Raw genomic sequence first — 14,029 nt, 5'->3', positions numbered from 1 at the left:
TGGGTTGTTTATAAAAGGTAGAGGAGGATGTCTTGACATGGTCTCTATTGCCTGCTTTTCAATCACTTCCCCCTGGTGATGTGGCCTCTCCAGGCTAAAGGGGAAGATGATTCATTAAATACAGGAGTTGATGTCCTGATGTGAATTGCAGGTCTTTCCTTATTTGAGGAGTAGAAAGGGGGGATAGGAAGAAGAGGGCAGAGAAGGAGAATGCAAGAAGAGGAGGCCACGGGCTACAATCTGGACGTAAACTGAATAAATAGATTAATTAAAAATGAGGTACTACAATTCTTCATTATTTAATAAAGAGAAGCACTTTGAAAATAGGAATAGATGAAAAATTTAGATAGGATGTTCACTTAGCTTTCAAAATATTCAACTAATATAAAAAGTGTATCATGAATGATGGCCCATGCTTTGGCCCTTTCTCTTCCCGTCTACCCTAAGTCAATTCAGTTGCCTGGCCCCCACTCCTACACACACACACACACACACACACACACACACACACACACACACACACACAGATGTTAACTCCATGCAACTAGAGACACTTGATTGCTGTCAAAGGAGTCCCAAAATACAATTTATTTAATAAATGTTGCTGGAAAACCTGGACATCTAAAGAATCAATGTTGGTCTTTATCTCACTCTACACCAAAATGAGTTATGAATTGATCAATGGCCTACATCACCATTATACCAGAAATTCTGACATTAATAGAGGATAAAATATGGAGTATTTAATAAGTAAAGGGATCTTAAATATGATTTCAATGATTTGAGAAATAATGTAAACAATAGGTTAGTGGAATCTCACATGATCAAAATGCTTCTTTCCTGGTAAGGAAACCATTAATAGAATGAATCTATAGTCTCCTAAATAGAAAAGAAAATCTTCCCTCATAAATATGTGACAGAGGGTCAGAATATATGAAGAAAAAAACCCAAAGAAAGCAAACCGTCCAATTAACTAATAGTGTAGGGGACTCTATTAAGGACTCTAAAAAGCAACCATCAAATCCCCCAGTCTAATTCCCAGCACTATAATCAACCTTTGGAGTAATCTTTCTTCACTGTCTACCCCCATTCCTTGACAACCCTCAAAAAAGAATGGAAAAGGAATATGTGGTACATTTATACAATGGAGTATTACTCAGCTGTTAAAAATGACATTATGAAATTAGAAGTCAAATGGTTGGAAATATAAAAAAAATTAATTCTGAGTGAGTTAACTAAGGTCCAGAAGATAAATATGGTATGTGTTTCATTATATGCAAAGAGAATATGTTAAATGATGATCAAGCTACAATTTTTATATCAATAGGTGTTATCTAGAGAGAAAGGAACTAAGGCATGGGGAACAAGTAGCTAACAAATACTTTAAAAGAAATAGCAGTCTCTTCTCTAGGGAAGGTTATTTCTCTTGCTCTTCGAGTTCCTTAATTGCCTGTAGTTCTTTCTCTACAGTTGAGGGGAATGGGGCTGGCATACATGGAAAAGAGAAAGAGAAAGAAAGGGAAAGAGAGAAAAGCCATATTATTCTTTAATTCTAAAATAAATATGTTTTAAGAAATCAATGGGATGATTTGAGTAGAAAAACGAGCAATGAAACAACAAATGTCTCCGGCAAGTAGAAAATAACTGGAAATCAGGAAGATAGAGATACCATTCTGATGTGAGGTAGAAAAAGTCAATGGTGTTATTTTGAAGGCTTTGGAAGTGTCACTCAGTGTAGAATTCTCTAAAGATGATATCCTTATAGAATGTTATAAGTGGAAGAAAAACTATTCAGAGAATCACTAGAGTATTGAAAAAGCTTCTTTATGCATCTTGTTTTTTGTTTCTATGGTGGTCTAAAGAAACACAGGATTTTTTATCAATAATGTAATTTGGGGCGGGGATTTGTTGACATATGGAGTTCTTACACGTCATGTAATTTTGTTAAATGTCATACTTCTTCAGTGAGAATAAACACAATGTATTTCAACTTTCTCACGTACTCTGGTGCCTCACATTTGACCATGTCCCCTGGAGGGGGAGACCTGGTGGCACTCAGAGGAAGGACAGCAAGTAGCCAAGAAGAGACTTGATACCCTATGAGAATATACAGGGGGACGTAATCCCCCTCAGGAACAGTCATAGGGGAGGGGAATAATGGGAAAATGGGGGGGGGGAGGAATGGGAGGATACAAGGGATGGGATAAACATTGAGATGTAACAAGAATAAATTAATAAAAAAATAAATCAAAATTATAGTTTTACATCATCAGTGTCTAGCATTAGACAGATCATCAGTGATACCAAATAACAAGACTTTTCCTTTCCATGATAAGGAAAATGCATAATGTAACTAAGAGTCTCCAAAACTTTCACCCAAATATAAAATAAACAGTTTGTCATTTTCTTAACTCTGTAGGAAATTAAACAAGTCAGCCTAGTTGACTTGTTAACAAAAGTATTTTACTTACCTTTGTAGCACGAAACATGTCCTTCAAGTGAGGTCCATATTTCTTATCTTTAAGCCTCTTGTCAAAGGCTGGACGTTCCTTTTCTTTCTCACGTCTTACCTTGTTAGCACCTATAGACAACAAGTAAAATAACACTTTGTAATCTTCAAGTCAGTAAGAAAATATACAGCATACATTTGTACATATTATCATGATCCCAATTTGTCATGAAAGGGCAAGTGAGATATTTTAAACACCCCAGCCCATTTATATTTTAGAATTAAAATTCTTCTACAGTACTGCTTTGTTAATGACAATTCTCTGATAATATAAATTTCACATATCCACACTGCCCATTTCTGCAGGCAACCACATGGTATGTCTCTTAACTGTGGCATGTGTGGTTCCTATTGATGAATTAATTCTTAATTTAATGTAGAATTCAATAGCCATTTTCAATATATAATACTTGATGACACAGGCCTAAAATACTTTGCAAATCCCATTTACTTGTCACAAAGTATTTTGTGGTAACAAACAATGATACCACTAAGGACTTTTTGTAATAGTAGATGGTAATAATGTAATAGTCATAACACTAGTAAGAAATTTGATCATAATATTTTCATTTGTATACATATTATTAAACTGTTTCGTACTTTTACTCACTACCTTCTCCCAGCTCCTTTATCTTTTCTTCTCACATGGGCTCTTTTTTCTCCCTTCATTTCTTACATGTACATTCCATCTCAGCATTTTTTACTGCAACTCTTAAGATTTTTGTTTACATATGAGTCAAGTGCCTGGGTAACACATTTGCTTTATCCTGTAACCTGTTGATTTCTATCTTGGATGTTGTGAATAGTGCAGTAAGAGTAATGAAGGTTTCATTTTCCTTACATGATGCCTAGTTGTTATTTCACTAACGACAGCTACTCTGGATGATGAGAGATGGGATCTCAAAAAAGTTTCAATTAGCTTATCTCTGATTGCTAAAATCATTAATCACTGATTTTTAAAGTTTAGATTAGCATATAATGTAGCTGATTTCATAACTGTATTTGTATGCATATATATCATCCTATGTTATCTGTACCTGTTATTTCTCTCCCGTATGTCATCATCTTCCCCCACCCAGGTGATTCCTCTCACCTGTGAGTGTCATGTTCTCCTTACATATTATCTGCATTTCACTACTGTGTATCCAACTTCCATAAAGCTCTCTTCAGACCCTCACATGATCAGCTTTCTAGTTCAATCATACCCACATTACCCCCCTCACAAACTTATACAGACACGCCTACATGTATACATACATACATGTATTTTATTTCATATTCCACTTATGGAAGGAAACACATTTGGCATTTGTCTTTCTGATGTGACTTAACATCCGTTTTACAATGGATTTGTTTTTCTTTATGGATGACTATTTTTCCATTTTGCATAGGTACTACATTTTCTTTATCCCATTCAACTATTTATAAAGATTTGACTAGTGCCAACTTCCAGCTATTGTAAATAGTGTGGCAATAAAGGAAGCTGCACAGCTATTCAAGCATACATATTGAAGAGTAATGTAACTATGTCATATGGTAGTTTTATTTTCAGTTTTAGAAGAAAAGATTTCTATTCATGTATAACTTTGTGAGAAAGTGTGTGCACATAAGCTATTGCCTGTGGAGTCAGGCAATTGTGACCAAGTCAGATCCTCTGCAAGAGTGGTATATATTCTCTCCAGGACCCTTTTTTTCAGAATTGTCTTTATTACTAGTAACTCCAAGAAAAGTAAGAGTGTTTATCTCTCCAAGCATAGAATAAAGATTTTTCTTTCCCCACATTCCCATGAGCATTTATTTTCTTGATGAGATCTAGTCTGACCAAACTGAGATGTAATGTCAACTGCGTTTAAAATGATTTCAGGTAGGAAAATAGGAAATGATTTTTAAATTTTTTCAAATATTTATTGTCCATTTGTATTTCTTTAAGAACTGATCATTTAGCCAGGTGGTCATGGTGCATACTTTTAATACCAGCCCTTGGGGGGCAGAGGCAGGCAGATCTTTGAGTTTGTGGTGAACATGGTTCCTAAATGTTTGGGTATACTGTACTTTCATCTTTCATTTCTATTTTCTGTCTTCTCTTCTATTCTCTTCTTTCTCTTCTCTCTCTTCTCTTTTCCTCTCCTCTCCTCTCCTCTCCTCTTCTCTTCTCTTCTCTTCTCTTCTCTTCTCTTCTCTCTCTCTCTCTCCCCTCTCCTCCTTCCATCCTTTCTTTCTTTTTGGAATTTTTTACTTTTTTTTTTTTTTTTAGATTTAACTATACATCCCAATCTCAGCCCTCCACTTTTCTCCACTCAATTCCTCCCCAACACTGATCCTCCCCCAAATTCCCACCTCCTCCTAGAAGGGACAGGCCCCCATGGGCACTTACCCTCCTTGGCACATTAAGTCACTATAGGACTTAGCAATCATCTCCCACTAGGAACAGGCAAGGCACTCCAGTTAGGGGAACAGAATACACAGGCAGACAACAATGTCAGAAGCAATGTTCCCTCCAGATGTTGGGAGACGTGCATGAAGACCAAGCTGCATATTTGCTATATAGGTGTGAGGTGATTAGGTCCAGTGCATGTTTTTTCTTTGGTTGGTGGTTCAGTCTCTGTGAACCCCACAGGACCCAGGGTAACTGACTCTGTTTGTCTTTTTGTGTAGTTCTTGTCTCCTTCGGATCCATCAATCATTACCTCAACTCCTCTACAAGATTCTGCAAGCTCAGTCTCATGTTTGACTTGGGTCTCAGCATTTGTTTAATTCTGCTGCTAGGTGGAGCCTCTTAGAGAACAGTTATGCTAGAATATCATTAATAGTGTCAAGGATTGGTTCTTGCCCATGGGATGAGTCTCAAGTGGGTCAGTCATTGGCTGGCAATTATCTCAGTCTCTGCTCCATCTTTGTTCCTGCACATCTTGTAGGCTGGACAAATTTTGGGACAAAGGTTTGGTGGGTGGGTTGGTGTCATTATCTCTCTACTGAAATCCTCCTGGCAGCAGGAAGTGGCCACTTCAGTTTCCATATCCTTTTCTGCTAGAAGTCTTCGGTAGATACACCTCTTACACTCCCTGGATCTTTCTGTGTCTCAGGTTTCTGACATGTCCTAGTGATGCTCCCCAGCCCAATCTCCATTCTCTCTCCTGCTTTCCCTATAGCTGAGTTTCCCCATTCTTCTCCTTGCTCTGCCCCCAGTTCCCTACAGCCATCTACCTCAGCTGTCTTCTTAAATTCCCTTCCTGAGTTATATTCAAGGCTGTTCTATGGGCCCTCCTTACATAGTTTCTTTGGGTCTCTGGGTCATAGCACTTAGTTATCCTGTACCTTATGGGTAATATTCACAAGTAAGTGAGTACATTCCATGCATGCCCTTTTGGGTCTGGGTTACCCCACTCAGGATGTTCATTTCTAGTTCCATCCATTGCCTGCAAATTTCATGATGTCCTAGTTTTAATAGCTGGGTAATATTCCACTATGGAAATGTTTCACATTTTCTTTATCTGTTTTCCAGTAGAGGGACATCTGGGTGTTTCCAGTTTCTGAGTATTATGAATAATGCTGCTATAGTTAAGCAAGAGTCTTTGCTGTATTGTGGGCCATCTTTTGGGTATATGCCCATGAGTGGTATAGGTGGGTCATGAGGTAGAACTATTCACAATTTTCTGAGAAACAGCCAAATTGATTTCCACAGTGGTTGTACAAGTTTGAACTCCACCAGCAGTGGAAGAATGTTTGCCTTAATCCACCTCATTAGCATGTGCTGTTACTTGAGTATTTAATCTTAGCCATTCTGATAGGTATAAGATGGAATCTCATAATCATTTTGACTTGCATTTCCCTGATGAATAAGAACAACAAACATTTCTTTACTTGTTTATTGGCCACCAGAGATTCCTCTGAAGAGGAAGAAGTCAAAATATCATTATTTGCAGATGATATGATAGCATACAGGAGTGAGCTCAAAAATTTTACTAGAGAACTACTACACCTGGTAAACAAATTCACCAAAATGGCTGCATACAAAACTAACTTGAGGAAAAAGTAGCCTTCTTTATACAAATGATATATGGCCTGAAAAAGAAATTAGGGAATCAACATCCTTCACAATAGCTACAAATATTATAAAATATCTTAGTGTAACTGTAACCAAGCATATCAAAGGCCTCTATGAGAAGTACTTCAAGTCTCTGAAAAAAGAAATGGAAGATGATATCAGAAGATGGAAAGATGTCCCATGCTTATCAATCAGTAGGATTAACATAGTAATAATGGCCATCTTACCAAAAGCAATCTACAGATTTAATGCAGTTCTCATCAAAGTCCAAACACAACTTTTTGATACATACTTTGAAAGAACAATTCTCAACTTCATATGGAATATCAAAAACAAAACAAAATTTAGCATAACTAAATCACTCCTGTACATTAAAATAACTTCTGGAGGTATCAACATCTCTGATGTCAAGCTGTACTATGGAGGAATAGTAATTAAAAACTGCATGGTATTGGCATGAAAACAGACAAATTATCAGTGTAATAGAATCAAAGACCCAGAAATAAACCCACACACCTACAGACACTTGATTTTTTCAAAGAATCAATTTGTATACCTTTAGAACTGAATGGTCAGAATTCTTCCTAGGTTACTTCGCTCTTTTCCTGCTTGCCCTTACCCATTTCTGCACTGGCATTAGAACCAACTTCTTTGGGATCCAAGTACATATTAGACCAGCTGAGACCTCTGGCCTCATAGATTGAACATATACTGAGCTTCTTTTCATAGACAGACATTGCAAGATTAGTTGAATCTATGAGTTGTAACATCTATATGTATATACATATAATATGTGTAAATTCATTCTGTAAGTTCTGTTCTCTAGATAATCTGAATTAGACACAAGTTAAATAGATTTGAGTATACTTTACTTTTAAAAGACGTCTGTGCACATTAAATAAAAAGGGGACTATTAAAAAGAAATAATGAGCAATATGAATATATCCTAATGAAAATGTAGTATATGAATATAATATTTGGTTATGATATAAATTGATATGGAAAAAAGAAGAACAATATTATGATACTATTTCTTTGTCACAGGGCAACACTCATAGGAGAACATATTTATAAGGAAATGTAGTTGATTTGTGCTTTGAGAATGGAAGCAGGGAGTCAAATTTATTCTAACTAATTACTAGGTTTTTATACTCACCAGGCAAAGTAGCTGGAAAACATAACAATGGAAAACTTGCAATCAATGCAAGTGTACCACTTATAAAGTAGCCAAGCCACCAAGGTTTCTGCCACACTACAAGGCCATCAGAAGTTCCACTTGAATAAAAAAAGATTTTAATTAAGCACATTTCAAAAGACAAATCATACATATTGGAGGGAGAGGAAGAATCTTCCAGTTATTTGGATTCATTTGTAAGTCATCACTATTAATATTGGGTTTTGATGAAAAGTGTCAGTTGTTAGAACTCAACGTTATAATTTGTTTTTGCTCCTATCAGAGCCCAACTTTCCTTATTCCCTTTTCAGTGGCACTAGTCAGGTAGCAGTGGTTGTTCTTTGTTCCTATTTAAAATTTTCTCCATTTTCATTTGTGCTTCAGATAAGCCATAACTTGCTTCTATATCCCTCTCCTTTTAATCTTGTACCTAGACCTGTGTAGTAAGGAGCTTTGCTCTATAAGTTGCAATCTTTTCTCATAAATGGTATTTGATCTTTGAGGTCACATTCCAGATGGAAAGATAGAAAGGGGATATGAAGGACCCTGTACTGAGATTTGCTAAATTTGTCTTTCACAGAGTGACTGTGAAGTATCAGCACCTATTGTCTTTAATCAATGCTGACACCAATAGAATAATTTTCAAAGTTAGTAAGGATTTTTTTTTGTTTTAATTACTTAGGGATAAGATGTACAAAATTTAATGAATACTCTATTACTATTATTTTCAGCTCCTCCACCATGGAAAATCTTAGCTGGGGGCTAGAGAACTGGCTAGAGGGATTGTGAGCACTGGACACCCTTTGCAGGAACATGGTTTGGTTTCCATGTAGCCATATGGAAGTTTCAAAGGATCACAATGCTCTTCGGTCCATGGGCTCCTCACACACATCATGCAGACACATATATGCTGCAAAAAACAGCTACACATATAAAATAAAAATTAATGCATCTTCATTGCATGTTAATGAATTGTTAAGTAACAGTTTTAGTTATACTTCAAACAGTAAAAATAGAACTGTACACTATAAATGTACTTATGTTTACATCACTCATAGTTGCATACATTTTCTATGTAATATTTTTTGACCTATGGTATCTATTCAACAAGTATTCTATGCAACATGATCTATTTAGAAGTGTAAAGAGTAAGACTTACTCTGGATTCACAGTTACATCATGAGGAGGCTCAATACCCATTCTTCCTACTATGTAACCCAGAATGTATCCGATCTGCTGTGCAGCATCCCCAACAGCTTGAAAATAAACAGAGCATCAAACACCTTCACAGTTTCCTTTGGTCATAAAAAATACAACTTAACTATCTGTGATATATTAGTTTTTCCTGCTATTCTCTATTTGATAGAGAGGGCGAAACAAGAGTGGGAGTAAAGGAGGACTGAGTGAAAATATTTTCTGGAATAATTTTAATAAGTCTCAAATTAGTAGTGCAAGAAGCTGATGATAATCTCATGGTTGATGCTGGTCCTGATCCACAATCACTGCTTCTTTGGCAACAGTCAGTCTACCCTGTTAGGACTCTATACTGCTTCAGTGAGACCTGTTCTTGTCATAAAGGCCATCTGCTTTACTCAGTGTCTACTGATTGTGACTGTTAATCTTACCTAAGACAAGGCAGAGAAACATCTAGACTACTGTGTGACAGTACAGCTGAGTGGCTTTTCCTCTTATCTAATCAAGATATTTAATTATGTATCTTATTAAATCTATAAATTTAATGTAGCATAATTTTATTCATATCAATGTCATATGAACATATCCTATATTTTCTGTAGTAGGTCACTAGAGACATTTTCAAAGCAAGTACAAAATAAGTTTATAGTTTAAAAATGATATCTGATATGTCTGTGAAAATACTTCTTTGTGGTCTACCAAGACCAGCATTCTTTAATGATTATCAGATCGATTATTTGGGGGTGAATCATTGCTTACTTAATATAGGACACAATTTGCATAAGATATTATAAATGGAAGAGATGACACTGTGTTCAGCTATTTCCATCTCCCTCTCCATACCTCTCGCTCTACCCTATCCTTCCATATCCTTATTCCTACTCAGAAAAAGAGAGAGGAAAAGAGAATATTTTGAACTTAAAGAAAACATGTATTTTATGTTTATCTAATTCTTTTCAGTGACATCTAGAAGATATATCTAGTGTTCCAGTTAGATACGTCAATGTGACTTTGAAGTTATACTAACAAGTCATCTCTAGATAGTACACTGTCATCATGGTTCCAACAGTGCTTTTATATCAGATATACCAGACAGAAATCTGATTAATTTTAAAATAGACTATGCATATTTTAAAAACTTGCCTATGTAAGAGCCACATGAGTAGAGGGGAACGTGGTCATAAATGAAGGTCACACCAAGGATTATCATTGGCATCCCAGCTATTCCATGGAGAAACTGCCCCAAGAGGAAGAGATAAAAACATAATGTTCTGTGTGGCAATATCCTTTCACAACTTGCCACTGCCAATTCATCTGGGTTGCACAATTCTTTTGAAAGATAAGAAATACATTTTATTAAATTGAGTTCAAAGATAATGTACAGTTTGTACTTGCTATCACCAGCATGATTTACATTGAGTGTAGTCATGAAATCAATTCATGATCATATTCTAAATAAACATAACACAATAGGAGAATACTGCAAGAGACACACCTATTATGAATAATGTGATTATTTATATGCACAGAATTACATGTACACAGATATACACATACACATGCACATTTATACATAAAGAGTACAGTGCACTTATTTTCCTGTACTTTGCATCCTCTTCTGACTTTGTCTCCAGAAAGAAGTATTTGCAATGCCCAGGAGCATCTCTTATCTAAGTTTAGTCCCATGGTCTCATCTTTAGGAATTTTTAAATTACATGTGCACTACTACTTTGCTTAAATAATTTCCTATTTTAGACCCTTGAGCTTCTATGATTTGATTATAAAATACCTCCCTAAAGTCTTGTGTATTAAATACTTAATTTCCTGTTGATATGTGGAAATTTTCTAGAACTGTTAGAGGTAGACACCACATGCTCTCTGAAAGGTATATCTCATCCTAGCTCCTTCCTCTCTTCGTTCCACTTTGTCCCAACCATCAGGTAAACAGAATTCCTTTAAACACTTCTAGTTTTCTGGCTGACCGTAGGCTCAAAGTCAATGGACACTAGCACCCATGGAGAGAGAACTCTGAAACCATGAGTTAAAAAAAAAAAACATACCTTTCTTAGTTCTAACTTGTATCTGGCATATTTTCACAGCAAAAAGAAAACTAGGTGTACATGGGATCACAAAACAAGGTATTAAATCATAAGGATTTCTTTTGTTACTATGTGGTCATATCCCCATTAGATTTTTAAAACCCTTTGGATCACAGCTTATTTCTTTTTCTTTCACTTGGTTATAGGGTTTATGTGTTTATCCTTCTTAGTAGATTGTTAGAGGTAAGCAGGTGATATGAAACCATATCTATAATGACCATCTTCAGTGAAATTTAGCGCATTCTCTTAAAATGTTATTGTAGAAACGCTAATAAAGAGACAGATACAACGCACTGCACTAGTTTTTGTCTTAATTTCTGTGGACTAATTAATAACTCAATGGAAAATGGGAAGATGTCCTAAAATTGTGATTTAATCCAGCATGTTCATCCTTTTTTGTTTTTAGAAATATAACAAACATACAGTGTTCAATTGATTTTGTGGCATTTTAATACACATATATGGTCTATTCCAATCAATTTTATCTCTTTACTCTTTCTGTCTGCCTTACACTCCTACTAATTGGTTTTTCCTTTCCAACTGGATCCCTCTTCCCAAATCATAACCTCCTTTTGTCAGGACTCACTGAGTTATGTTCAGATTGTTTACTGGTGAAGGGTTGTTTACAGAACGACTGGTGAGAATTGACAGGGGAAGGGCTGTTTGCAGAAGCATGGACACCTTGTCAAGGATTCTACTGCTGCATTCTCTCTCTCTCTCTCTCTCTCTCTCTCTCTCTCTCTCTCTCTCTCTCTCTCTCTCTCTCTCTCTCTCTTTCCTCATGCTCAGCAACATCTCGCTCCAAATATATCTATAGGAATGCATGGGTACCTGAGAGCTAATATCCTCACCTTGATAGAGTGTTCATGATTATCTTGGATAATTTGTGTGCAAATCCTCACAGCATCCAAAAGTTCAAGATTACAATGCGCCCTTCATGCCTAAGTCCACTATTTAATACTGCCTCCCATGCCCTCTATCTCATTCAGCTCTTTCTTCTGTCCCTTCTTCTGCAAAGTTCTGTGGCCCTTCTAGGGCCCATTTATGGCTGAGCATATAACAGTCACTAATTTTTAATTATTCTTTTCCTTATATTTTCAGCTAGTGTCTTATTATGTGATCCTATATAGCCTTTAAAATTCTGTTGGAATGCTCCTGTTAACTATCTCAGTGACCCCTTATATGTGTAACTATCATAGACACTTCTATATATCTTTGTTCTCCTTCAAAAATGCAAGCTGTCAGTTGAGTTATAACCTAAGTCAAATTAGAGACTCAATTTACATGGAGTGCTCTCTTTTACATGATCTCTAATTATAGTTTTAGAGCTGAAGAAAACCATGTGGTGTTCAAATTCCAATTTGACTCCATGGCGAGGAAAATCAAAAATGCCCTTCAGGCTCATGACAGCCATAAAACACCTCCTGAGCCCACTTACCTCTGCCTTATTCTAGAAAGTTTAACTTACTTTTCTACATACTATTAAGGATCACCTTTCTCAGCTTTCCATTGAATTGTATCTGAAAACAAATGTTTCACACTGCCATAACAAGTCTAATCTTTGAACCTCTGTAGCCTCCTCAGGTACCAGCATGCACATGATGTGTATGCATACATAGATGGGAAACATTCAAAAGATAAAAATATTTAAAATTTTCTATGGAATTTAAAACACCCCTCCTTTCCCAATTACCATGTAACATTTATATTTTAAAGGCAGCAGTTAATTTGAGTGTGACTAACTGTGAAAGTAAAAGGGATTAGAGGGAGGGTAGAATACAGGGAGGTTTGGAAGGACAAGATGTGGGAAGGGTTTAAAGATGGACTAGGAGAGGTGTAGAGGAATGTTAATTTAAAACATGGCTCTTCTGGCAAGCGGTAATACCCAAAGACCTTCTAGGTCTATGTGATCTAGATGGAATACAAACAAGCCTTTAATCCAGGAGATAGAGGTAAACAGATCTAACTGCTAGGCCAGCCTGGTATAGAGCAACTATCAGGTAAAGGAATGCTTAGGTCCAGGCATGATGGTTCATGGCTTTAATCCCAAGCAAAGATAAAGTTAGTTTGTGGAAGGAAACACCAGTGTTTGAAAGTGATGTCTAATTGAGTGGCAGAAAAGGTGATGAATCACAGAGGATTTGACAGGATAGGATATGCCCCATTATCATGAGAGGAGAGAGGAAAGGGAAGCTACTTAAGAGGCAGTTTCCCAGAAGAGGAGGCAGTTTTCACCAATACAGCATAGATATATGAGTGAGTGAGAGAGAGAGAGAGAGAGAGAGAGAGAGAGAGAGAGAGAGAGAGAGAGAGAGAGAGAGAGAGAACGAGAACTCAGGTGAAGATGAAACAGGCCAGAAAATGAGAAGACAAGAGAAGATTATCAAAGATTGCTGCATTAGTTTGAGGCCAAGCAGAGCAATTCCAGTCTGATAGAGCAGCCAGATTAAGTAAGTCAGCTAGGAGAAGAGTTTGAACCAGCCTTCTCAGAGTACAGAAAAAATAACTAAGGGTGAGTTTATTAAGCAGTAAGTCTCAGAGACTGAAAATGTTTTAGGCCTCGGTTAGCAGGAGGAAGCAGTAATCTTCCTAGACAATTGAAACAGAATAGTAAAAGTTACTTTTACAGAGATGGGGTAAATATATAAAAATTAATTAAATTAAGTAGCAATGAAGAAGCACACAAAAACTTTAAATGGAATGAGAAGAATGTGATCGCATTTCAGCATTGGTGCGTGAGAACTTAGAGAAGGGTGACTTGCTGATAGCAGTAAAAGGATCCCAGGGAACAAAGTCTGAGGCACCTCCAGAATGGTCACTAGAGGTCACCCCTTCACTTAACTGGAGGGAAGACGGGAAGAATCATAAGATGCAATGTAGGCAAAAGAGAAATTTCAACCTTAAGAAGTTAAGGCAATTTTCCTCCATGATGACATTTTCCATCCAACACAGGGCATCTTAGACATTCAATAGAGAAAAAACTAAAGTTCTTTCAAAGATAGAATGAA

The 14,029-nt window shown here is 36.5% G+C and overlaps 1 protein-coding gene across 1 annotated transcript in view; it reads right to left on the bottom strand.

Annotated features, from left to right (window-relative positions):
* LOC127196099 (solute carrier organic anion transporter family member 6C1-like) overlaps positions 1-14,029 on the bottom strand; it is a 67,758-nt gene that overhangs the window by 49,875 nt on the left and 3,854 nt on the right. The window contains exons 3-6 of the mRNA XM_051153682.1: positions 10,066-10,251; positions 8,888-8,984; positions 7,711-7,829; positions 2,472-2,581 (exon numbers count right to left, since the gene is read on the bottom strand). Of these exons, the coding sequence (XP_051009639.1) occupies positions 2,472-2,581; positions 7,711-7,829; positions 8,888-8,984; positions 10,066-10,251 (512 nt within the window). The remainder of the gene's footprint in view (positions 1-2,471; positions 2,582-7,710; positions 7,830-8,887; positions 8,985-10,065; positions 10,252-14,029) is intronic.

This window comes from Acomys russatus, chromosome 12 (genome assembly GCF_903995435.1).
Source record: "Acomys russatus chromosome 12, mAcoRus1.1, whole genome shotgun sequence".
Taxonomy (NCBI): Eukaryota; Metazoa; Chordata; class Mammalia; order Rodentia; family Muridae; genus Acomys; species Acomys russatus.
Note: the sequence above shows the minus strand (reverse complement) of the source record. Positions and strands in the feature narration are given on the sequence as shown.